Source organism: Aegilops tauschii, chromosome 2, assembly GCF_002575655.3.
Source record: "Aegilops tauschii subsp. strangulata cultivar AL8/78 chromosome 2, Aet v6.0, whole genome shotgun sequence".
In the NCBI taxonomy this organism is placed as follows: Eukaryota; Viridiplantae; Streptophyta; class Magnoliopsida; order Poales; family Poaceae; genus Aegilops; species Aegilops tauschii.
In genome coordinates, this window is record NC_053036.3 from 407,174,468 (window position 1) to 407,201,859 (window position 27,392).

General features: G+C 47.2%; 2 protein-coding genes and 1 long non-coding RNA gene across 4 annotated transcripts; 2 read left to right on the top strand and 1 right to left on the bottom strand.

Moving 5' to 3' along the window:
* Nucleotides 1-4,069: 4,069 nt before the first annotated feature.
* On the top strand, nt 4,070-5,902 carry LOC109744008 (uncharacterized). The gene is made up of 3 exons (XM_020303106.3): nt 4,070-5,096; nt 5,186-5,513; nt 5,588-5,902. Exons 1-3 carry the CDS (start codon nt 4,242-4,244, stop codon nt 5,722-5,724), a joined length of 1,320 nt encoding a protein of 439 aa, XP_020158695.1. The 5' UTR covers nt 4,070-4,241; the 3' UTR covers nt 5,725-5,902.
* A 1,772-nt stretch (nt 5,903-7,674) lies between these two features.
* On the bottom strand, nt 7,675-11,235 carry LOC109743849 (uncharacterized). Of its 2 annotated transcripts, none has more exons than XM_020302932.3 (2): nt 10,972-11,235; nt 7,675-8,986 (listed from the first exon to the last, which is right to left on the bottom strand). In XM_020302932.3, exon 2 carries the CDS (start codon nt 8,959-8,961, stop codon nt 8,002-8,004), a length of 960 nt encoding a protein of 319 aa, XP_020158521.1. In that variant the 5' UTR covers nt 8,962-8,986; nt 10,972-11,235; the 3' UTR covers nt 7,675-8,001. The 2 variants fall into 2 exon arrangements, with proteins under 2 accessions (XP_020158521.1, XP_020158528.1); XM_020302939.4 differs by having other exon boundaries at nt 10,976-11,218.
* A 340-nt stretch (nt 11,236-11,575) lies between these two features.
* Nucleotides 11,576-14,163, top strand: LOC141041704 (uncharacterized). The gene is made up of 2 exons (XR_012202885.1): nt 11,576-12,175; nt 12,251-14,163. It is a non-coding gene; the product is annotated as an uncharacterized lncRNA (long non-coding RNA).
* The last annotated feature ends 13,229 nt before the right edge of the window (nt 14,164-27,392 follow it).

Genomic DNA, 27,392 nt, shown 5'->3' on the forward strand with positions numbered 1-27,392 from the left:
CGCGAGAAGGTGCGCGGCGTCGATGAGATGCTTCTCCGACGAGGTCTGCTCAGTCTGCAGACAGAGTGAATCCAGAGACCCCTGGCTGGAATAAGAGGTAAGAAGCAGAATCCGGCCGTGTTTTTTGTTAGTTTTCCATGGATTATGTATGAATTTTCACATGAATTGTGCATCTTTCTCTTAAAATGGAAAAAATATTCACTGTAAGCAAAAATATTTCTGGTAAATTGCATAGTGATTGTGCAAAATTAAGACTGAAAGTGTACATTTACAAAATTCAGGCCTTGACTGGGCAGTGCGCCACTGGACCGGACGCCATGCCCTTCCCCAATGAGCGCTCTCGAGTAGTCAATTCGCAAGTATGCAGAGCAACCTGACAAGAGTGTGATACAGCCTAAGCTAGGTCTCAGCTTTGATTCATTGGGAGGCGTATGATTTCTATAATTTGTATTCTTAGGAGATCGATTTTGGAATAAGGTATGGTAAAGCAGACTAAATGCTCACAGGACAAAAAGCATGCAGAAAATCGTTTGTGGTTGCTCGGTGAGTGTTGAACTTGGTGCAAAACTCTGAACAAATACAAAGAATGCAAATACAACAAGCTGTGTTCTGACGAAAAATTGCTTTGTTGGTGCTTGTCCTGTAGGGAAAATTTTAAGCAGAAAACAGTAGGTCGTGCAGATGTGAGTGCCCAGCTCTGATCAGGCTTCTGCGTGCATCGGACAACAGTTGGTACATGACGTGAAGGCCACAACCATTCTGTGTCGCTGATCATGGGAGAGAAAGTGCACTGGTCGTCTCATAAACACATCAATGTTTACACAAAGGATTTGATAAGGCAGCTGAGGGAAAACAATGTGAACCTGGGGAAGGTGTACAACATAATTGGTAGTAGCTTCTTTGGATCTGTTGAGAAGGTACCGTTCACAAAAAGAACTCTCAGGAATATATGTGGGAAGTTTAGCCGTGAACAAGCCGAGGATGATGTGCTGAAGACGCTTGAGGTGTTTGCTGACATCCATTCCAGCAACCCTAGTTTCACCTATGTGCTACTGGCCGGCAAGTCGAGCAAGGTGAAAAATCTTATGTGGGCTAACGGAAGCAGCCGAATGCAGTACATGTTCTTTGGCGATGTGATCAAATTTGACACTACATACATGAGAAACTTGTATGACATGCCATTTGGGTCATTTGTGGGAGTTAACAATCACTATCAAAGCATTATCCTAGCAGGGGTGTTGATGTGTGATGAGCAAGAAGAGAGCTTCGAATGGGTGTTTGCATAATTTTTGCGAATGATGGGCGGGCCTGCCCCAAAAACAATACTCACAGGTCAGGTTCATCACGCCAGCTATGATATATTACCCGTCTAACTTTACAGGACAGTTCTACTAGGGGAAAATTTTATTTTACACTAATTATCTCGGCTGACAAAAATGATATTTTTATTGCAGACCAATGTAAGGCAATGGAGGTGGCGATCAGCAAGGTTTATCCTGGCACTGTCCACCGGTGGTGCAAGTGGAATGTCTTGAAGAAGGCGAAGGAAATCTTTGGTCTGCTTTACACAAAGAAGAGTAATTTTCAGGCTGAATTTCACAAGGTTGTGAACCACATGTTAACTGAGGAAGAATTTGAAGCAGCTTGGGGGTTGTTGTTGGATACAATCTGAGGAATCACACATACATGACCCAAATATATGAAACCAGGAAAAAATGGGCAAAACCATACTTTAAAGGTGTGTTTTGTGTGAAAATGACAAGCACTCAACATAGTGAGAGCGCAAACCACATGCTAAAGACGTACATGCCCCCTGCAAGCCCAATGCTTGTTTTTGGGGAGTACATGAGGTTAAAGTTTGACTGTGAGCGTGATGAGAGCTACAAGGAGAAGAGGACCATGATTGCAAGTTCTTTATTTCCTTTTTAAATTCCTGCTGATAACATTTATGAGTGCTTCGTTTATGTCCTTCACATAGGAATATTCCAAGTTGGCTGATGCACAGATATGGCATGGTGGTGCCCTGAGGCGGACTAACCTTACAATAGAGCGGCAAGAGATAAGTGGAGCAGGGTTGAGTACGAGGTGACCATAAACAAAGACAAATCAATATTCACTTGTCTGATCACACTGGATGCTATGCAGCCATATCTTGAGGGTAAGCTAACCTGACCCTTTACATGTCTTCATGGAAACTATTTGGAAAATCTGTAGTTGCGAATGCGGACCTTTCTTTGGTGTGCAGGTGATGGAAATTCTTCATCAGGAGGAGATCCCTAAGCACCATATCCTAAAGCGATGGACGAGAGACGCAAGGGATATACTTCCACGACACCTGGTTCAGTACCAGAAGGACAATTCAGTGAACTTATCGTTCACGTGCAGGTACGTGACGTTGTACTTCAAAGCCATGAAAGTCGTTCAGATGGGGGACGCAAGTGCTGCATGTTATGACCACATGCATGCAGGTCTCGAGGCTCTGCTACTGAATGGAGCACCACTGGCAGAAAAGAGGGATGGTCTGACTTTTGAGGATCGCTCGTGGAAGGCGACGCTGACCAGTGCCATAGTGCGGGGACATTCTGTTAGTGTGAATGCCCTGCAAGGTCTTGCAGGCCCGGACAAGCATAGAGGTGCCGGAAGGCCGACAAACAACAGGGAGAAGGCCCCATACAAAGGTCTAAGTAAACGAAACCAAATTTTGCAGCATTTGTCGTCGCGAAGGCCACAAAAGGACCACGTGCCCGGAGAGAGGGGATGCATCGAAAAAGCCACGAAAACCCAGGAAATGCAAGAATTGAGGGATAGAAGGACATCGACGAAATACCTGCAAGCGGCCACTTGGTTTTGCCGATAACTGAGCCATATGTTTTTCAGTCTGTAATATGTGTTGTCGTTCTAAACGGGGGGTTTTCTAGTGTGTTTCAGTTGAGCACTCAAACTCAAAGAGCATGAATTATGTTTATAGGGCCGTGTGTCATACTGTGTCTAAGAGCATGAATTATGTTTATGGTTGTCTGAACTTCGATGAATTAATGGTCTTGCTTGTTGTTTCGCTGCATCTCTCAGTTAAATAAATTACAAGCTTTGAGCACGCTGCAGAGGGGTCATCCTTCTGCAGTAAGCACGCTGGAACTCAAAGAAACGGCACAGCCGTGCCTGATAAAAAGAAGATGAAGAGAGATTAATCAGATCTGAGCTAAACCACTGCTCGTTAGCTGAGAATGTGGAAAGCAAGAAAAAAAATTCAGATCTACTTACATCGTAACGGATGCACTTGTAGAAACGCTGACGAGCCTGCCGGCCAGACCTTGCAACGTTGGTCTGGATTACCGTAGAGTGGACAATTTATGGCGTGTGACGCTGACGACGTTTGGAGGGATCGTGAGCCGAGCATGGCTTAAGTCGGTTCAGAAACTGTACCGAGCCATCCTTCAACGATCCGTCCCGCAGCGACAGTGCGACGCTCCGTCGCAATGAATGCAGCATCGCGCCGGACGAAAAATCAGCATATACGGTCGAGGAATACAGTAAGGCGCACGGATCCACACATGAACCATCGGTCTTGATTTCGGGATCAGCTGAGCCCGAGCTCGGAAACAGATTTTCGACTTGGCTTCTCTTTTTTGCTTTTCCACGCCGTCGTCGCTGTGAATCTGTGATACCGTTCGCTGTCCACCTCCAAGCAAAAGAAGCGTTTTCTGTGCCTCGCACGAGATACACCGCGCTTTCCGTATCACACATTACCGTCATATAATGATAATCTCATGAGTAAAACAAAGTAGTAGTATCAAAAATCAAAAAAGCTGATAAGGGCCGTGAAACCTCTAGTCTAGTCGGACTACTCTACTAGCTACCATGTGCTGTTTTTGTTTTTCCTTCCTTTTTATAAGGAATTACGCCGGAGATTATATATAGGAGAATGTGAATTTTATTTTATTTTCGGCAAAAGGCGTATCATTCATCACAGAATGCAGATCCACACCCACAAGCATTTCCCAATTTGACATATAGGCCACAGCCAGCAACAGGATATATACATGTCTCTCCGTTTCTCTGTAGCATTTCCATCTCTCCACGGAGAGCAAGGAAAGTTCTTGCTAGCTCAACACTACAGCATTATTTTTACCCCTCCTAAACACCAGGACGGCCGGTAAAACGGAAGCCGCGCGCAAAGGATACGATCGACAAGACAAGGGGCCGAGAGAACGTTGGAGCACGAGGCCGGGAAAGGCGCAGGGATGGCCGGCGACGCGCCGCCGTCGCCGACGGCGGGCGAGGAGCCCTCGCCCGCGTCGGCGCCGCTGCTGCTGCGGCGGAGGGGCTCGTACCAGCGCTGCATGTCGCACGCGCGCGACGAGCTCCGCAGCTTCCGCACCTGCCTCCGGTGGATGTGCGTCGACCACTCGGACGGCTCCAGCGCCGCGGCCTCGTGGCTTGTCTTCGCCGTCCTCGCGGTGGCCGTGCCCGTGGCCGCGCGCGTCGCCATGCCGCGCCGCGCCTACGACACGCAGGTGCAGCTCTCGCTCACGCTCTCCGCGGCGCTCGCCTACCTCACGCTCACCTCGCTCATCCGCCGACGCGGCCTGCGCCGGCTGCTCTACCTGGACCGCCTCCGCCACGACTCCCAGGACGTGCGCGCGGGCTACACCGTGCAGCTCGCCGGGTCCTTCCACCTCCTCGCCTGCTTCGTCCTGCCCTGCTTCCTCGCCGACGCCGCCTACAAGGTGTTCTGGTACTGCGCGCACCGGCCCTTCCCGGCGTGGTGGTCCGCCGCCGCGTGCGCGATGGAGATGGCGTCGTGGATGTACCGCACGGCCATGTTCTTCATGGCGTGCGTGCTGTTCCGGATCATATGCTACCTGCAGATCCTGCGCATGACGGGCTTCGCGCGGGACTTCGGCCAGTGCGCCGACGTGGCCGCCGTGCTGGGGCAGCACCGCCGCATCCGTGACCAGCTCCGGCGGATCAGCCACCGGTACCGCAAGTTCATAATGTACTGCCTCCTCCTCGTGACGGCCAGCCAGTTCACCGCGCTCCTCGGCGCCACGAGGCCCCACGCGCAGGTCAACATCGCCACAGCCGGCGAGCTCGCGGTAACCTTCTCCCGGCCGGCGCTGCTGTGCATGCTCGATCGTCTGTTCATTCGACATGTTGTATAATTAACGTCTGGGTTTTTCTTCAGCTCTGCTCCCTGAGCCTCGTCGCTGGCCTGCTCATCTGCCTGCACAGCGCCGCAAAGATCACGCACAAGACGCAGGCCATCACCAGCATCGCCGCGGCGTGGCACGCCGACGCCACCATGAACACCGTGGAGCGTGACCAGGAGAACCCCAGGACGCCCAGCAGGTCGTGCCTGCAGCAGCAGCAGCAGCAGCAGGTGCCCCCATCCCCGGACTCGGACCAGTCGGACGACGACGAGATGTCCCCGAGCGAGGACAGCCTCGACACCTCCTCCAAGTTCACGTCCTTCCACGCCACCCACATCTCATACCAGAAGAGGCAGGCGCTAGGTAAGCATGCATCGTACCGTTTGCGGTTTGATTTCGCCATTGCAAAGCACTGTAGCTGATCATGGCGTTTTCAGTGACCTACCTGGAGAACAACCGCGCGGGCATCACGGTGTTCGGCTTCGTGGTCGACCGGACGTGGCTCCACGCGCTCTTCATGCTCGAGTTCTCGCTAGTCATGTGGCTGCTGGGGAAGACCATTGGTATATCTTAGAGAAGGGCCACCATCTCAATCCCTGTCACCTGTGTGTATATATGATGAACCATCCAGCTCCTATATCCCTGCTCCAACTCTGTCATTCATGTACTGTCGAGAATCATGTACATCGCCACCCTTTCAGGGGTGTAAACTGAACACAGATAGCTAAGTAAACTCATCTTTCAGATATAAACCATGTTCATTGCCTCCTTGCAATCTACTTAGAGCATCTCCAATAGTCGCACAACCGCGCGGCATGAAAAATTTATTTTACATCATCAAAATAGCCTTTTTTTTGCGCGCAGCCGGGCGCTTGCTCCAGCAGGCGCTGCAAAATATGGCGCGGCGCGGTAGCTCCAGCAGACGCGCTAAAGCGAGCAACAGGCGCTTGGCAAATATGATCAACATATATCCATTTGACAATATGATGATCTTTCAAACATTTAGGGCCTGTTCGGATTCCCTCCCGCTTCGTGACTCTGCTCCCGGAGCAGCCAGAGCTGCAGTTCAGATTTATAGAGCGGGAAACAGGTGCTCCTCGGATCCTTGGATTTGGCGGAGCTGGTGGTTTCCCCAACAGCTCCTTAAACAAGTGTGCAAAATAAGAGTTGAAGCAACATAGCATCGTTCAATTGCATGGCATAGTTCAAAACCACCCAACCAAGTTCATGACAAATAAAAGTTCACACAAACAAATGGCACATCAACATTCATGCCACATCATCTTCCTCCTCTTCTCCATTTTCAAGCGCATCATTGTCATCGGGAGCTCGGATGGTGTTCGCAAGATCTCCAACGGCATCATGGGAAGATATGTGAGGCACACCGAAAGTCATGCATCCACCCATGTCACCCGGAGGTGCTCCCATTCCTCTCATGAGAGACCCAAAACTCATGCCTCCCATGGTAGCTCCAAAGCCACCCATCCCTCCCGTAGATGCTCCCATGCCTTTCATGCCGCCCATGATAGCTCCGAAGTCACCCATGGCTCCCAGGCCTCCGAAGCCTCCCATGGCTCCCATGCCTTGTGGGCATTTCATCAAACGCCTTGTGCGCATCGGCCGCCGGCGCAACAAATTGCGAGCTCTCTGACGCTTCGGTCGGCGGAGGCGCGGCCGGACGACTTGCAAGTTTCTTCTTCGTCCGCCTAGAAGAGCCGTCCGCCGCTTTGTTCTTCTTCCGGGACGCTATCGCCACCGCCGCATTCGGTCGCTTGGAGATGGGGGCCCGTGGCTTCATGGCGGGCTGCGGTGCGACGCCACCCTGCGAGGTCGTCCGTGGCGCCATGAAAAGACCACGCGCGAGACCGGTGCTTGGAGGAGGGGCACCGGCGGCGAAGCTAAAGCTCAACCCCGCGCTAGGGTTTGCAGCAGCGGCGGCGGCGGAGGGGTCGCGGGTGTAGAAAGGGGTTGGGGGGATGTCGGTGCGGCCTTCCATCGATTGAATTTCGCCGCCGGGGCGCGGGGCGACCGGAGAGGTTGGCGGCAGTTGGTCGCTCGCGCGCGGGAGTTGACACACGAAATAAGCAGCGCATGATGCCTTTTTCTCCGCGCGTTGATCGGCCGGAGAGGTTGGCGGCAGTTGGTTGCTCGCGCGCGAATGTCCAGCGCGCGGGAGCTGACGCGCGAAATAAGCAGGGCATGATGCTATTTTTCTCCGCGCGCTGATCCCATTATACCGCGCGCGTGATTATTGCGCGGCTGCTGAAGCGCCCGTTTCAGCTCCGCGCGCAAAAAAAACAGTTTTTTCCAACACGCGGCTAAGATAGCACGCCTATTGGAGATGCTCTTACCTGATGACAAATTGGAACATATTCATTACTGGGAAAACTAGCTTGCAAGTTGCGACCAACTCCTAACAAGTTGGATCGAGGGAACCGCAACTCAGCACACTGAGATCGGACAACACCCGACAGGAACCTCAAATACAAGTCGAGCAATATGTCAAAAGAAATTCGGAAACATATAACAAAATGGTCTTGACTAACTTTGAACAGAAATGACCAAGAGTTGGGTTGTGCTTTTCTAGGACAATAACACCAATGGCTAAAGCAATCTTTTGCCTAACATACGCTGCTTCTATTCTACTTTGATAAAAGGAAATAAAAGAAACGTCATTCACAGGTCTAGCAGCGTATTCATCAGAGAAAAAGAAGTGGCCCAACAAGAAAAAAAAAACTTTTAAACCCCACACTCTATGACCAGACCAGAAAGAAGCATGCTAAAGGATTCATGAATAGTGGTTCCGCCAGACAAGCTCTCATGGTAAGGTGCTGATGTCTGCTTCCATTTCTCAGCTGTCATTCGTGGATCTTGCTTGTCTCCCCCTCGGCATCCGAGCTGACAGAGCAGAACCAACCTGCGGCCATCGACGCCTTCCACTGCTTCTGGAGATGGTTAGAGCGCGACGCTGGACATTTTGCCTTGGTCTTGCCTCACTTGTCCTGTAAGCTCTGCGAACGACTCTTCGTAATGATCGGATGTCAGGACCTCCAGAAAACATTATATCACCACCATCAGGAAACGTGTAAGAGTCAGAGTCATCACTCCAATCAGAGTTATCCATGAAAGAATCGCTGCTGCCACTATTGGGGTCAATAAGATAGTCCCCAATAATCATAGATCCTGGATTCAAGCCTGTGACTATGCTGATTGCATCCTGCCTCTCCTTTGCACTTTCAAGCTCCTTCCATTCAGCCAAACGTGCCGGGTCAACTTCACGAGGTTTTGATGAAGGATGTCTGGCCTTCACATGCTTGCAGAGTTTCTTATATGATCCAATGAAGGAGCAGTCTTCATGAATGCAAGTTCTCTTCTTGCGATTGAGAAATTGCCGGGCTGGTTCAACCACTGTCCAGCCTTTCACTTCCCCACGGCAGATAGGGCAAGCGAGCTCCACATCCTTTGGCTTCTTGCTAGCTGCTGCCACTGCAACTGATACTTCACTTGCCGGTTTCTCCTTCACATAAGCATTTTTAAACTGTTCGAGACAATTAGACTGGTGATAGTTGGTTCCACACATGTATGGTCGACAACCTTTGGTGTGTGAAGAACACAGCAGGAGGACAGCATCATGTGGACGCTCCAAGCATATTGGGCAAGTGGCATGTTTCCAATCCTTTTTCTCCGAGGTTAATTTCAATTTATTTTCCTTGGCTGCCCTTGTTGCTTTCTGGTAGTGGGAAGGTGCATCAGGAGGAGATGACCGAAGTCGCCGGCTTGATAAGTTGTGATGTCTTGGAGTTCTTGCCATAGCTTCCCAAAACAGGAAAAGGGATCTAGAATAGTGGCACAAAAAGTACATATATATTCAGTTACTAATAACAAGAAAAATTATATTTATCAATCTATTTCTATCGAATCACGTAATACTGATCAGTACTAGTTTGCTATAACAATCATGACTTCATGACAACAACAAATGAAGTTGCACTTTTTTTACCATGAGCTATACTGTATACAGAAAGATGGCTACTTTATAATCTTCTGGGTTTATTTTAAATCCTTCTGCTCAAATTGCTCATCACCTTCAAAATAAAGTGATACTGCCATATCTCACGTAGAAGCTAATTTTAGGATATATAGTGTGAAAAAATGAAAAGCAAATTTCAAGTGGTTTGAGCATTTAGGTCATGGATGTTTTATTTATTTCCGTTACTTTTATTAGTGAGGAAGCATGGGCATGTTTGAACTTATCTAACAGCTGCAATATGCAATGTTGCATAAATATTAAATTACAAAGAAGATGTAAACAATTGGGGCAAAAGCAATAAAGCCTAAAGTTTGAACAAATCATCCAAACTGAGAACATAAATAAATATGGAACCAGGTAATCTCAGAAACTCGGTACATGGTATATCTAGTAAAAAGAAAGCAGCAAAAGCATGTCCTAGAGAGTACACAGAGATGAAAGGACTGTTCACTTATAAGTAAAGCACACCAAACAATGTCATACAGCAAGGACAAGTTCGATATGGTCTAGTAAAACTCTGCAAGAATAGCCAGTGCCAGCTAACAACTTCTTAATACACATAAATGTTAGGCGTGGAACCTAATATCACTGTTATTCACACTATGCACATTTCATTTTAATTGCTAGAAACTACAAGCATGGATCTCAAAATGCACCTACACCACAAGTGCCCTAGGCAGGTCAATACAAGACATGAAAGATGGAGTTTCTATTTGACAATGAGGGTAAAATGTTCCTATGCCATCCTTCTTTTCCATGGAGTTGCATACATGTTTCTAATGAACAAGTGTATTGCAGGGGATTTTTACTAAGGGTTGTGGTTTTCCGACTCATTAATTATTTTATAATAACATCGGGAATATCAGGTAGGGACTCCCTATAACCAGAAAAATGCAATCTGATCGTGTACAGACCATTGGATATGATGATCATGCAAATAGCATTCACAGGTGTTTGGTGATGATGTGATCTGATCATGTACAGACAATTCGATATATTTGATGATCATGCAAATAGCTTTCACAGGTAGGTTTAGGAATGGTACAAATAAATCACATATAAGATGTTGAGGTGGCTCAAAGGCCAAGATCAACAGTAGCTGATGTAGATACAAAGAATGATGTTTGCTCCTTACAAACTGGACAGGCTTAGACACTTTTGGATCACAAGTTTGCATTCCCCCATCTTAAGGGAAGTTCTCATTTGATGGAAACTAGACGAAACAAATCGTACTATTTAGCCAAGTATCATTCAGAGAGAATGGTCCTATCTCCAGTGGCAGATCCAGAAATGTTCAGATGGCATTGTGAGCAGTTCCGGCAAAGGCGGTGTCAAATCACCAGATGGCTTGCACGAAGGCATAAATAATTTAATCTGGGCATGGCCATACATTGTTGATGCAAAAACAAGCACCCAAACAAATAGCCGGCATTCTACAAATACTGACATCAAGACATGCGACATATGCAACAGATAAACAGTAATTACAAGCTTAATCTGGTATATGGCTATAACACTAAAGTATATATCAGTTCAAGTTAAGGGAGGGCATGATTTGGGTGGGGCGTGAGGAATCAGTTGAGCCCCGGAATTCGGAAAACAAATTGCTATCAGTACCAGTGTACCACACCACGCAGCAGAGGCAAGACCGCGGCAAACTACTGTAGATGGGTTGGAGCGCCCAGTATCCCTCCATTGCAGAAAGGGCGGCCAAGATTAGGCCATACGCATCAAAAATAAAACATCACGGAATAAATCTCAGAACGACCGAATAAAGTTAGGGTTCGTCACCAACGAAAGGGATCAATCCAAAGCCCGAATGGATCTCCACTCCGCGCCAGTCCAACTCCTCCCGCTACGAGAGATGAACTCCTCCAGCGTGGTGTGGCATGGGGACGTGTTCGTCGGGGAGGATTCGGTGAATGTCGTACAGCCGCCGCTGCGGCGAGGCGAGGCGAGGGGAAGAGAAATCGAAGCAATTGGGTGGGCCGGGGAGGCGATGGATCGGGATATCTGGTAATTTTCACAGTGACTCTTAGGATGGGTGCGGGGAGCTTTTTCTAATTTAGTAATTAGACCCTGGGCTGGTTGCTAATTATCTAGTACTACTACGTTCCCCTAAAAAAACTATCCACTTCGGTTTTTTCTTTTCTATATAGTTGAACTATCTACTTCGTTAGTATCGCCTGTGCTAATTACATTTTTTTGTCCCCTAAAAAATTGTTTTTAGGGAAAAATTGCATTTTTTTTGTTTATCTGTATTACGAATTTGTTTAGGTCTATCTGTATACGAATATAAAAAACAAGAATACAAGTAAAAAATATTTCTGCCGCCTTAAAAAAATTGAAAAAAATCTAAATATTTTTTGGACCAAGGACAGTAGCAAAACATTCCTTCTTATGTTTGAAAAAGAACAAAAAGTAGCTATTTACATCAGTTACATTATGTACATCCCCGCAACAAAAGAGTTAAATTATGTACATGAGGAGAGTAGAGGTTAAGGCCTGTTCTGATCTCCTCCGGCTTCTATTAACTTTGAGAAGCTCAGCCCGAGTCCAGTGTAAAAATGCGAAGCCCGCTCAGCCCAACTCCAGAAAAACGGGAAAGAGAAATTGCCCGTATTAACAACCAAAGTACCCCCGCTAAAGAAAACGTTTCAGAGCCACAGCCATAGAGCCGATTCGGTCACCCGTCCCTTGAATCAGTTCAGCGAGCTCATGTGGTCTCTCCCTCGACCTAACCCTCCAGCCGCCGCCCCGCCGTCGGGCCCGGCTTCACTCCTTCTCCGAGCAGCGCTCCACTCCACCGCCAGATCCGGCATCTACAGGTCCATCCCCGCCGGTTCCCTTCCAGAAAACTACCCCGAAGCTGCATCCCCGCCGGCACCAGACGCAACAACCCCACCGACTACATACAGGACATCAACGTCGGTGCTGACCTCGACGGAACCCGCCTCAACCTCCGAGTCCACCTCTCCGACGGCATCAACCCTAGGTAAGCTCTCTTTTCTTCTTCACCGAGGTCCTCCCATGGCAGCCATGTTGAAGCTACTAGACATGCAAATGGTAGGTGACTTGAGTTGTTTTCAGTCGGCCCATTATGGGCTGGCGACCAGAGAAGCCAGCGTTGGCGTCCGAACGGAGCTGCCTCACTGCGTGGAGTGCGAAGCTGGGGCGAGAAGCTGGAAACATGGAGTTCCTGGAGTTGGGAGGAGATCAGAACATGCCCTAAGTCGGTGACTTCAAAGATGAAGTTGAATCCAAGGATTTAGAATTCCAATATGCTTTTTCTTTAGCCCGTGGCCCATGAGGGTAAGATCTTTTATGATCTTTCTCTTTCAAGTATAAGAGCATCTATAGCCGAACTTAGCAAATCCACCCCCCTAAACGTCTGCGGAGCGCCTGGGCGCGACCCTGGACAGCGTTCGAAGGACCCTCATATCTCAAGTCGGATATCCACACTTCTTCTATCTAAACCCTCAAATCCATGCATACATGAATATGTTATGCAACGACCCAGCCCAAGGAGAAGGCCCAACGCCTCTCGTCGCTCTCGCCTGCTGGACCGGGCCTGGAGGGCTGAAGAGAAACAGAGGAGTGCCACAGCAGCTGAAGATAAAGGGAAGTGAGTGGAGACAGAGAGGGGTCATGTAAGAAGCAGAAACAGAATTCCCCATTCTCCTTCCTAGTTCCTCTAGTGTATCTGAACCCTAGCCTCCTCCTTCCTTTGAATCGTGATTGTAAGCAAAGAGATAACAATTGGTATCAAAGGTCGTTCGATCCATCGAGGTGACGCGCGATCCATCAGTCCATAGTGCGGTAAGCGGGGGATTCTTCCACCGCTGTAATTCCAATCGCTCGGCAGGAACTGCTGATCTGGTTGGGCGATCAGGAATCGGAGCTGGCACCAAAGAAGCGTGGCCCTATGGCAGTCGAGCAGCAGGTCTCGGGGGCGATGGGGTCAGTGGAGCAACAGAACACGGGGACCAACGCAAAGCTCGCCGACATCGCCGAGCAACTGAAGGGCATGCCGGCGTGGATGAAGACCATGGACTCCACGACCAAGAGCCTCTCTGAGTCCGCGGCGCTTCTCCAGGTCCATGCCGAGGATGCAGGCAGCTCGTCTGGAGGCGCTTGAGTCACCTTCGGCACGGCCCCAAGGTCCGGTGATACGTCTCCGTCATATCTATAATTTTTGATTGTTCCATGCCAATATTCTACAACTTTTACATACTTTTGGCAACTTTTTATACTATTTTTGGGACTAACATATTGATCCAGTGCCCAGTGTCAGTTCCTGTTTGTTGCATGTTTTTTGTTTCGCAGAAAATCCATATCAAACGGAGTCCAAACGGGATAAAAACTGACGGAGATTTTTTTGGAACAAATGTGAATTTTGGGAAGTGGAATCAACGCGAGACGATGCCCGACACGAGGCAGGGGGCGCGCTCCTGACCCTCGTGGACACCCCGTAAGGCGGTTGGAGCCCTTCTTTCGCCGCAAGAAAGCTAATATCCGGATAAAAATTGTGTTCAAATTTCAATCCAATCGGAGTTACGGATCTCCGGTTATAAAAGAAACGGTGAAAGGGCAGAATCCAGAACGCAGAAACAGAGAGAGACAGAGAGACAGATCCAATCTCGGAGGGGCTCTCGCCATGGAGGCCATGGGCCAGAGGGGAAACCCTTCTCCCATCTAGAGAGAAGGTCAAGGAAGAAGAAGAAGAAGGGGGGCTCTCTCCCCCTCTCTCCTGGTGGTGCCGGAACACCGCCGGGGCCATCATCATCACCGCGATCTACACCAACACCTCCGCCATCTTCACCAACATCTTCATCACCTTCCCCCATCTATCTACAGCGGTCCACTCTCCCGCAACCCGCTGTACCCTCTACTTGAACATGGTGCTATATGCTTCATATTATTATCCAATGATGTGTTGCCATCCTATGATGTCTGAGTAGATTTTCGTTGTCCTACCGATAATTGGTGAATTGCTATGATTGGTTTAATTTGCTTATGGTTATGTTGATGTGTTGGGGAACGTAGTAATTTCAAAAAAATTCCTACGAACACGCAAGATCATGGTGATGCATAGCAACGAGAGGGGAGAGTGTGTCCACGTACCCTCGTAGACCGAAAGCGGAAGCGTTAGAACAACGCGGTTGATGTGGTCGTACGTCTTCATGATCTGACCGATCCAAGTACCGAACGCACGACACCTCTGAGTTCAGCACACGTTCAGCTCGATGACGTCCCACGAACTCCGATCCAGCAGAGCTTCGAGGGAGAGTTCCGTCAGCACGACGGCGTGATGACGGTGATGATGATGCTACCAACGCAGGGCTTCGCCTAAGCACCGCTACGATATGACCGAGGTGGATTATGGTGGAGGGGGGCACCACACACGGCTAAAAGATCAATGATCAATTGTTGTGTCTTGGGGTGCCCCCTGCCCCCGTATATAAAGGATGGAGGGAGGAGGAGGCTGGCCCTCATAGGGCGCGCCCAAGTGTGGAGTCCTACTAGGACTCCCTAGTCCTAGTAGGATTCCACCTCCCACATGGAATAGGAAAAAGGGAAGGGAGAAGGAGAAGGAAGGAAGGGGGCGCCCCCTCCCTAGTCCAATTCGGACCAGTCCATGGGGAGGGGTGCGGCCACCCTTTGGGGCCTTTCTCTCCTTTCCCGTATGGCCCATTAAGGCCCAATACGAATTCCCGTAACTCTCCGGTACTCCGAAAATACCCGAATCACTCGGAACCTTTTCGATGTCCGAATATACTCGTCTAATATATCGATCTTTACGTCTCGCCATTTCGAGACTCCTCGTCATGTCCCCGATCTCATCCGGGACTCCGAACTACCTTCTGTACATCAAAACACATAAACTCATAATACAAATCGTCACCGAAAGTTAAGCGTGCGGACCCTACGGGTTCGAGAACTATGTAGACATGACCGAGACACGTCTCCGCTCAATAACCAATAACGGAACCTGGATGCTCATATTGGCTCCTACATATTCTACGAAGATCTTTATCGGTCAAACCGCATAACAACATACGTTGTTCCCTTTGTCATCGGTATGTTACTTGCCCGAGATTCGATCGTCGGTATCTCAATACCTAGCTCAATCTCATTACCGGTAAGTCTCTTTACTCGTTCTGTAATGCATCATCCCGCAACTAACTCATTAGTTGCATTGCTTGCAAGGCTTATAGTGATGTGCATTACCGAGAGGGCCCAGAGATACCTCTCCGACAATCGGAGTGACAAATCCTAATCTCGAAATTCGCCAACCCAACAAGTACCTTCGGAGACACCTGTAGAGCACCTTTATAATCACCCAGTTATGTTGTGACGTTTGGTAGCACACAAAGTGTTCCTCCGATAAACGGGAGTTGCATAATCTCATAGTCATAGGAACATGTATAAGTCATGAAGAAAGCAATAGGAACATACTAAACGAAAGTGCTAAGCTAACGGAATGGGTCAAGTCAATCACAGCATTCTCCTAATGATGTGATCCCGTTAATCAAATGACAACTCTTTGTCTATGGCTAGTAAACATAACCATCTTTGATCAACGAGCTAGTCAAGTAAAGGCATACTAGTGACACTCTGTTTGTCCATGTATTCACACAAGTATCATGTTTCCGGTTAATACAATTCTAGCATGAATAATAAACATTTATCATGATATATAAGAAAATAAATAATAACTTTATTATCGCCTCTAGGGCATATTTCCTTCAGTCTCCCACTTGCACTAGAGTCAATAATCTAGTTCACATCGCCATGTGATTTATCACCAAATAGTTCTCATCACCATGTGATTTATCACCAAATAGTTCTCATCACCATGTGATTAGTTCACATCGCCATGTGACTAATATCCAAAGGGTTTTACTAGAGTCAATAATGTAGTTCACATCGCTATGTGATTAACACCCAAAGAGTACTAAGGTGTGATCATGTTTTGCTTGTGAGAGAAGCTTAGTCAACGGGTCTGTCACATTTAGATCCGTATGTATTTTGCAAATTTCTATGTCTACAATGCTCTACACGGAGCTACTTTAGCTAATTGCTTCCACTTTCAATATGTATTCAGATTGAGACTTAGAGTCATTTGGACCAGTGTCAAAACTTGCATCGACGTAACCCTTTACGATGAACCTTTTGTCACCTCCATAATCAAGAAACATATCCGTATTCCACTAAGGATAATTTTGACCGCTGTTCGGTGATCTACTCCTAGATCACTATTGTACTCCCTTGTCAAACTCAGTGTAGGGTATACAATAGATCTGGTACACAGCATGGCAAACTTTATAGAACCTATGGCTGAGGCATAGGGAATGACTTTCATTCTCTTTCTATCTTTTGCCGTGGTCGGGCTTTGAGTCTTACTCAATTTTACACCTTGTAACACAGGCAAGAACTCTTTCTTTAACTGTTCCATTTTGAACTACTTCAAAATCTTGTCAAGGTATATACTCATTGAAAAAACTTATCAAGCGTCTTGATCTATCTCTATAGATCTTGATGCTCAATATGTAAGCAGCTTCTCCGAGGTCTTTCTTTGAAAAAACTCCTTTCAAATACTCCTTTATGCTTTCCAGAAAATTCTACATTATTTCCGATCAACAATATGTCATTCACATATATTTATCAGAAATGTTGTAGTGCTCCCACTCACTTTCTTGTAAATACAGGCTTTACCGCAAGTCCGTATAAAACTATATGCCTTGATCAACTCATCAAAGCGTATATTCCAACTCCGAGATGCTTGCACCAGTCCATAGATGGATCGCTGGAGCTTGCACTTTTTGTTAGCACCTTTAGGATCGACAAAACCTTCTGGTTGCATCATATATAACTCTTCTTTCAGAAATCCATTCAGGAATGCAGTTTTGACATCCATTTGCCAAATTTCATAATCATAAAATGCGGCAATTGCTAACATGATTCGGAAAGACTTAAGCATCGCTACGGGTGAGAAAGTCTCACCGTAGTCAACTCCTTGAACTTGTCGAAAACCTTTTGCAACAAGTCGAGGTTTGTAGACAATAACATTACCGTCAGCATCAGTCTTTTTCTTGAAGATCCATTTATTCTCTATGGTTTGCCGATCATCGGGCAAGTCAACCAAAGTCCACACTTTGTTCTCATACATGGATCCCATCTCAGATTTCATGGCCTCAAGCCATTTTGCGGAATCTGGGCTCACCATCGCTTCTTCATAGTTCGTAGGTTCGCCTTGGTCAAGTAACATGACCTCCAGAATAGGATTACCGTACCACTCTGGTGCGGATCTTACTCTGGTTGACCTACGAGGTTCGGTAGTAACTTGATCTGAAGTTATATGATCATCATCATTAGCTTCCTCACTAATTGGTGTAGGAGTCACAGAAACAGATTTCTGTGATGAACTACTTTCCAATAAGGGAGCAGGTACAGTTACCTCATCAAGTTCTACTTTCCTCCCACTCACTTCTTTCAAGAGAAACTCCTTCTCTAGAAAGGATCCATTCTTAGCAACGAATGTCTTGCCTTCGGATCTGTGATAGAAGGTGTACCCAACTGTCTCCTTTGGGTATCCTATGAAGACACATTTCTCCGATTTGTGTTTGAGCTTATCAGGATGAAACTTTTTCACATAAGCATCGCAACCCCAAACTTTAAGAAACAACAACTTTGGTTTCTTGCCAAATCACAGTTCATACGGTGTCGTCTCAACGGATTTAGATGGTGCCATTTTTAACGTGAATGCAGCTGTCTCTAATGCATAACCCCAAAATGATAGTGGTAAATCGGTAAGAAACATCATAGATTGCACTATATCCAATAAAGTACGGTTATGACGTTCAGACACACCATTATGTTGTGGTGTTCCAGGTGGCGTGAGTTGCGAAACTATTCTGCATTGTTTCAAATGAAGACCAAACTTGTAACTCAAATATTCTCCTCCACAATCAGATCGTAGAAACTTTATTTTCTTGTTACGATGATTTTCCAATTCACTCTGAAATTCTTTGAACTTTTCAAATGTTTCAGATTTATGTTTCATCAAGTAGATATACCCATATCTGCTCAGATCATCTGTGAAGGTTAGAAAATAACAATACCCGCCGCGAGCCTCAACACTCATCGGATCGTATACATCAGTATGTATTATTTCCAATAAGTCAGTTGCTCGCTCCATTGTTCCGGAGAACGGAGTCTTAGTCATCTTGCCCATAAGGCATGGTTTGCAAGCATCAAGTGATTCATAATCAAGTGATTCCAAAATCCCATCAACATGGTGTTTCTTCATGCGCTTTACACCAATATGACCTAAACGGCAGTGCCACAAATAAGTTCACTATCATTATTAACTTTGCATTTTTTGGCTTCAATATTATGAATATGTGTATCACTACGATCGAGATCCAACAAACCATTTTCATTGGGTGTATGACCATAGAAGGTTTTATTCATGTAAACAGAACAACAATTATTCTCTTACTTAAATGAATAACCGTATTGCAATAAACATGATCAAATCATATTAATGCTCAACGCAAACACCAAATAACACTTATTTAGGTTCAACACTAATCCCGAAAGTATAGGGAGTGTGCGATGATGATCATATCAATCTTGGAACCACTTCCAACACACATCGTCACTTCACCCTCAACTAGTCTCTGTTTATTCTGTAACTCCTGTTTCGAGTTACTAATTTTTAGCAACTGAACAAGTATCAAATACCCAGGGGCTACTATAAACACTAGTAAGGTACACATCAATAACCTGTATATCAAATATACCCTTGTTCACTTTGCCATCCTTCTTATCCACCAAATATTCAGGGCATTTCCGCTTCCAGTGACCATTTCCTTTGCAGTAGAAGCACTCAGTTCCCTCAACTAGTCTCTGTTTATTCTGTAACTCCTGTTTCGAGTTACTAATTTTTAGCAACTGAACAAGTATCAAATACCCAGGGGCTACTATAAACACTAGTAAGGTACACATCAATAACCTGTATATCAAATATACCCTTGTTCACTTTGCCATCCTTCTTATCCACCAAATATTCAGGGCATTTCCGCTTCCAGTGACCATTTCCTTTGCAGTAGAAGCACTCAGTTTCAGGCTTTAGTCTAGCTTTGGGCTTCTTCACGGAAGTGACAACTTGCTTGCCATTCTACATGAAGTTCCCTTTCTTTCCCTTTGCCCTTTTCTTGAAACTAGTGGTCTTGTTAAACATCAACACTTGATGCTCTTTCTTGATTTCTACCTTCACCGATTTCATCATCATGAAAAGCTCGGGAATCGTTTTCGTCATCCCTTGCATACTATAGTTCATCACGAAGTTCTACTAACTTGGTGATGGTGACTAGAGAATTCTGTCAATCACTATTTTATCTGGAAGATTAACTCCCACTTGATTCAAGCGATTGTAGTTCCCAGGCAATCTGAGCACATGCTCACTGCTTGAGCTATCTCCTCCATCTTTTAGCTATAGAACTTGTTGGAGACTTCATATCTCTCAACTCGGGTATTTGCTTGAAATATTAACTTCAACTCCCGAAACATCTCATATGGTCCATGACGTTCAAAACGTCTTTGAAATCCTGATTCTAAGCCATTAAGCATGGTGCACTAAACTATCAAGTAGTCATCATATTGAGCTAGCCAAACGTTCATAATGTCTGCATCTGCTCCTACAATAGGTCTGTCACCTAGCGGTGCATCAAGGACATAATTCTTCTGTGCAGCAATGAGGATAAACCTCAGATCACGGACCAAGTCCGCATCATTGCTACTAACATCTTTCAACATAGTTTTTCTCTAGGAGCATATCAAAATAAACGGGGAGCAATATCGCGAGCTATTGATCTACAACATAGATATGCTAATACTACCAGGACTAAGTTCATGATAAATTAAAGTTCAATTAATCATATTACTTAAGAACTCCCACTTAGCTAGACATCCCTCTAATCATCTAAGTGATCACGTGATCCATATCAACTAAACCATGTCTGATCATCACGTGAGATGGAGTAGTTTTCAATGGTGAACATCACTATGTTGATCATATCTACTATTTGATTCACGCTCGACCTTTCGGTCTCAGTGTTCCGAGGCCATATCTGCATATGCTAGGCTCGTTAAGTTTAACCCGAGTATTCTGCATGTGCAAAACTGGCTTGCACCCGTTGTAGATGAACGTAGAGCTTATCACACACGATCATCACGTGGTGTCTCGGCACGATGAACTTTGGCAACGGTGCATACTCAGGTAGAACACTTTTATCTTGAAATTTAGTGAGGGATCATCTTATAATGCTACCGTCAAACAAAGCAAAATAAGATGCATAAAGGATAAACATCACATGCAATCAATATAAGTGATATGATATGGCCATCATCATCTTGTGCTTGTGATCTTCATCTCTAAAGCACTATCATGATCACCATCGTCACCGGCACGACACCTTGATCTCCATCCTAGCATCGTTGTCGTCTCGCCAACTATTGCTTCTACGACTATCGCTACCGCTTAGTGATAAAGTAAAGCAATTACAGGACGATTGCATTGCATACAATAAAGCGACAACCATATGGCTCCTGCCAGTTGCCGATAACTCGGTTACAAAACATGATCATCTCATACAATAAAATATAGCATCATGCCTTGACCATATCACATCACAACATGCCCTGCAAAAACAAGTTAGACGTCCTCTACTTTGTTGTTGCAAGTTTTACGTGGCTGCTACGGGCTGAGCAAGAACCGTTCTTACCTACGCATCAAAACTACAACGATAGTTCGTCAAGTTAGTGTTGTTTTAACCTTCTCAAGGACCGGGCGTAGTCACACTCGGTTCAACTAAAGTTGGAGAAACTGACACCCGCCAGCCACCTGTGTGCAAAGCACGTCGGTAGAACCAGTCTCGCATAAGCGTACGCGTAATGTCGGTCCGGGCCGCTTCATCCAACAATACCGCCGAACCAAAGTATGACATGCTGGTAAGCAATATGACTTGTATCGCCCACAACTCACTTGTGTTCTACTCGTGCATATAACATCTACGCATAAAACCTGGCTCGGATGCCATTGTTGGGGAACGTAGTAATTTGAAAAAAAATCCTACAAACACGCAACATCATGGTGATGCATAGCAACGAGAGGGGAGAGTGTGTCCACGTACCCTCGTAGACCGAAAGCGGAAGCGTTAGAACAACGCAGTGATGTAGTCGTACGTCACTAGTAAAAAAAGACACATCCGTGACATTTTGGGCCGAACGAATTTTTTTCTGTCATACATATGACACTTCTATGACGATAATTGTGACAAAGCCCGGTATCATCATAGATGTGGTGGGCTCCTACTTCTATGACAAAAAATCATGATAGAAAATGGGCTTTTCGTCCTGGGCGGGCCGGAGACGCAACTGCATGACATTCTTTGGGCCGTCCATGACGGAAAAAACCGTGGTAGAAGCAAGGGCGAGGAAAATTTCGGGGAGTTCCCGGTTACGGTGGGAGGTCGGGGGCCGAGCGATGCGCGTTTCTCTCGTACACGTACGCGCGTGTGTGCGAGGCGTTGGCTTTAACTGAACCCGAGCGAGGCGTTGGGCTCTAACTGAACCCGAGCGATTGCACTGCAGGCTACGTGTTACTGAACCCGAGCGATCGATCGATGGCTGTTAACTGAACCTGATCGAGCGATTCCTTCGCTACTGCTGCTAACTGAAGCCGATCGATTGGATGAACAGTGAGCGTTGTGGGGGGGGGGGTGGATGAACAGTGAGCGGTGGCGTTGCCTTTGGATGAATAGGATCCCGTGGTGTGGAGGGCTGGATGAACAGTAGACGGTGGAGGGGTGCCCGTGGAGGGGTGGTTAAACAGGACCCCGTGGTGTGGAGGGCTGGATGAACAGTAGACGGTGGAGGGGTGCCTGTGGAGGGGTGGTTGAACAGGACCCAGTGGTGTGGAGGGTTGGATGAACAGTAGAAGGTGGAGGGGTGCTCGTGGAGGGGTGGTTGAACAGTAGCCGGTGGAGTAGTGCGCGGTGGAGGCTGGATGAACAGGAGCCCATGGAGGCTGGAGGAGGTCGACGGTAGCCCGTCGAGGCTGGAGGAGGTCGACGGTGGAGATGAACAGTATCCCGTGGAGTCCCGTTTTGCGGTACGCCACACCCCTCCCGATGAACAGGACCCCCGTTTCGATCGTAGGAGGTCCGTTTCGTCCGTTTTGCGGTACGCCACACCCTTCCCGATCAACAGGACCCCCGTTTCGACCGTAGGAGGTCCATTTCGTCCGTTTTACGGTACGCCACACCCCTCCCGATCAACAGGACCCCCGTTTCGACCGTAGGAGGTCCGTTTCCTTCGTTTTGCGGTACACCACACCCCCCGATCAACAGGACCCCGTTCCGAACGTAGGAGGTCCGTTTCCTCCGTTGTGCGGTACGCCAGGCCTCGTTTCCATCGCCTGTTCCGTCCAAGCACTCCCGATGAACACGACCACGCATTCCGTTCCGACCCAGCCGGTTGGCTCCCACACGTTCCGTTGCCTCCCGATGAACACGACGCATTCCGTTGCCTCCCCATGAACACGACGCATTCCGTTGCCTCCCCATGAACACGATGACGACGCTGTTTCTCCGTTCCGACCCAGCCATGTACACGAGCCCTGGCCGTACGTATGCGCGAGTAGGCGTTCGAGACCCCGCCCGTATGTACACATACGTGGCCGTATTTTCTTTCTTGCACCCTGGCCGCTGTACGTACGTGTACATGCTACGTGCGCGCCTCTACTAGACACGTACGCGCCTCTACTACGACACATGCGCGCCTCTACATCCACCAGTATATATGTACGTACACGTTCGCGACCAGAATGACAACGCTACGTACGCTTCAACCAGGTGGGTCCCGACTGTCAAGCACTTCCTTGCCTGCGAAGATGTAGCTGGTGGGTCCCGGCAGTCAGGGGGGCGAATCATTTTTTTGCTCGGACGCACTTCCTTGCGTGCGAAGATGTAGCTGGTGGGTCCCACAAGTCAGGGGCAAACGTTTTTTCGCGAAATACGGTGGCCCGTCCGGTGGGTCCCCGCTGTCAGGTGGAGGAATAATTATTTTGCACGTAATAAGGAGGCACTTCCTTGCTGCGGCCGTGGACCCAGCTGTCAGCCTCTCCACGTACAGTCCACTTCAGATGGATGTCGGTCGTTGACCACGTTGACCTGGCCGCGCCGAGAGCACCAGGGCGGTGGACGACGGCGAGGCCTAGGAAGGGAACGACACGGAGGCAGGGAAGACTCGGCAGTTGTTTCCCACGCGGAGGGGAGTACGACTGTACGAGGGTTTACTGGTTCGTCTGCCGTCGCCGGAGAATAACATCAGGTGTGGGTGAGTAGAGGGATGGCTAGGCCAGCGATAGGAGTACGGTGGGGCGGTGAGGCCTGCGCGGCAGCAGAGCCGGCCGCGGGTAGGAAGGAGCAGGCAGTCCCGCCGGCGCTTGTTTGAGCGGCTGAAGCAAGAAGAGCAGAGATTGAAGAAGCACGACGGCCGTTGGATGGACATCCAATAGTCAGTGCTTGTGCGTCAACCTTTTTTTTAGGGAAGCCTCAAATCTGTGGAAAACAGCATACAGCTCATCTGCCATTATTTCTAATAATTTACAGCCCATTTGCAAATTATTAAGGTTTTTTTTGGAGCCCATATTCTTTTTGTTAGCATTACAGCCCATATTGTGGCCACGGTTAAAAAATTATACGAAATTTTGCATATTTCGGTGCGGTCCGAACTGTTTTTAATCCCGAAATTTTGACTCACATTCAAACTGATTTTAAAAATAAATGTATATCAATATAAAATCCAACAAATTCTCCACGCATAAAAATTAATGTAATTTAAAATCTCGAAATGGAAAAAAAGATATTTGAAACTAATTGCCGGTTTGATGTGTTTTAAAAATGTACAACCCATTTCTCATTACTGATGGGCCATTTTCTCGGCCAGCCGAATGAAAGCTCTCCTCGTCTTGAAAGATTTGCAACCCAACAGGCCTGACAAAACGACTTACTTGGCAAATCATAAAAAAACTGGGCTGTGGCCGTGGACCCAGCTGTCAGCCTCTCCACGTACAGTACTCTTTCGATGGAATGTCGTTGACAACATTGACCACGCCGCGCCGAGAGCACCAAGGCGGTGGATGACGGCGAGGCCTAGGAAGGGGACGACGCGGAGCCGGGGAAGACGCGGCAGTGGATGCCCACGCGGAGAGGAGTACGAGGGTTCACTGGTTCGGCTGCGGTGTGAGGCTGCCGTCGCCGCAGGGCCTGGCTAGCGGTGGGAGTAGTAGGGGGCGATGAGGCCTCAACGGCAGCACAGCCGGCCACTGAAGGCAGGAGCAGGCGGTCTCCCCGGCGCTGGTTTGGGCGGATGGTGCAAGAAAAGCAGCGATTGAAGAAGCAGCAGGACCGTTCGATTCAAATCCAACGGTTACTACTGCTAGAATCGTTTGTTGACTAAGTTGACAAGCCCTGCGTACGCGTCAACTTAGTAGGCCCACAGGTCAGCCTCCCAACCGATGCTGTTGGGGAACGTAGTAATTTCAAAAAAATTCCTACGCACACGCAAGATCATGGTGATGCATAGCAACGAGAGGGGAGAGTGTTGTCCACGTACCCTCGTAGACCGACAACGGAAGCATTATCACAACGCGGTTGATGTAGTCGTACGTCTTCACGATCCGACCGATCAAGTACCGAACGCACGGCACCTCCGAGTTCTACACACGTTCAGCTCGATGACGTCCCTCGAACTCCGATCCAGCCGAGTGTTGAGGGAGAGTTTCGTCAGCACGACGGTGTGGTGACGATGATGATGTTCCACCGACGCAGGGCTTCGCCTAAGCTCCGCAACGGTATTATCGAGGTGTAATATGGTGGAGGGGGCACCGCACACGGCTAAGAGATCTCAAGGATCAATTGTTGTGTCTCTGGGGTGCCCCCCTGCCCCCGTATATAAAAGAGCAAGGGAGGAGGAGGCCGGCCCTAGGAGGGGGCGCACCAAGTGTGGAGTCCTACTAGGACTCCCTAGTCCTAGTAGGATTCCACCTCCCATATGGAATAGGAAAAGAGGAAGGGAAAAAGAGAAGGAAGGAAGGGGGTGCCCCCCTTCCCTAGTCCAATTCGGACTAGACCAAGGGGAGGGGTGCGGCCACCCTTGTGGCCCTTTTTCTTCTTTCCCGTATGGCCCAATAAGGCCCAATACGTATTCCCGTAACTCTCCGATACTCCGAAAAATACCCGAATCACTCGGAACTTTTCCGAAGTCCGAATATAGTCGTCCAATATATCGATCTTTACGTCTCGACCATTTCGAGACTCCTCGTCATATCCCCGATCTCATCTGGGACTCCGAACTACTTCGGTACATCAAAACTCAATAAAACTGTCATCGTAACGTTAAGCGTGCGGACCCTACGGGTTCGAGAACTATGCAGACATGACCGAGACACGTCTCCGGTCAATAACCAATAGCGGGACCTGGATGCCCATATTGGCTCCCACATATTCTACGAAGATCTTTATCGGTCAGACCGCATAACAACATACGTTGTTCCCTTTGTCACCGGTATGTTACTTGCTCGAGATTTGATCGTCGGTATCTCGATACCTAGTTCAATCTCGTTACCGGCAAGTCTCTTTACTCGTTCCGTAACACATCATCCCGCAACTAACTCATTAGTCACAATGCTTGCAAGGCTTATAGTGATGTGCATTACCGAGTGGGCCCAGAGATACCTCTCCGACAATTGGAGTGACAAATCCTAATCTTGAAATACGCCAACCCAACAAGTACCTTTGGAGACACCTGTAGAGCACCTTTATAATCACCCATTTACGTTGTGACGTTTGGTAGCACACAAAGTGTTCCTCCGGTAAACGGGAGTTGCATAATCTCATAGTCATAGGAACATGTATAAGTCATGAAGAAAGCAATAGCAACATACTAAACGATCGGGTGCTAAGCTAACGGAATGGGTCAAGTCAATCACGTCATTCTCCTAATGAGGTTATCTCGTTAATCAAATGACAACTTATGTCTATGGCTAGGAAACATAACCATCTTTGATTAACGAGCTAGTCAAGTAGAGGCATACTAGTGACACTCTGTTTGTCTATGTATTCACACATGTATTATGTTTCCGGTTAATACAATTCTAGCATGAATAATAAACATTTATCATGATATAAGGAAATATATAATACTTTATTATTGCCTATAGGGCATATTTCCTTCAGTCTCCCACTTGCACTAGAGTCAATAATCTAGTTCACATCGCCATGTGATTTAACATCAATAATTCACATCACCATGTGATTAACACCCATAGTTCACATCTCTATGTGACCAACACTCAAAGGGTTTACTAGAGTCAATAATCTAGTTCACATCGCTATGTGATTAACACCCAAAGAGTACTAAGGTGTGATCATGTTTTGATTGTGAGATAATTTTAGTCAACGGGTCTGTCACATTCAGATCCCTAAGTATTTTTCAAATTTCTATGTTTACAACGCTCTGCACGGAGCTACTCTTAGCTAATTGCTCCCACTTTCAATATGTATCTAGATCGAGACTTAGAGTCATCTAGATTAGTGTCAAAACTTGCATCGACGTAACCCTTTACGACGAACCTTTTGTCACTTCCATAATCGAGAAACATATCCTTATTCCACTAAGGATAATTTTGACCGCTGTCTAGTGATCTACTCCTAGATCATTATTGTACTCCCTTGCCAAAATCAGTGTAGTGTATACAATAGATCTGGTACACAGCATGGCATACTTTATAGAACCTATGGCCAAGGCATAGGGAATGACTTTCATTCTCTTTCTATCTTCTGCCGTGGTCGGGCTTTGAGTCTTACTCAATTTCACACCTTGTAACACAGGCAAGAACTCTTTCTTTGACTGTTCTATTTTGAACTACTTCAAAATCTTGTTAAGGTATGTACTCATTGAAAAACTTATCAAGCGTCTTCATCTATCTCTATAGATCTTGATGCTCAATATGTAAGCAGCTTCACCGAGGTCTATCTTTGAAAAACTCCTTTCAAACACTCCTTTATGCTTTGCAGAATAATCTTACATTATTTCTGATCAACAATATGTCATTCACATATACTTATCAGAAATGCTGT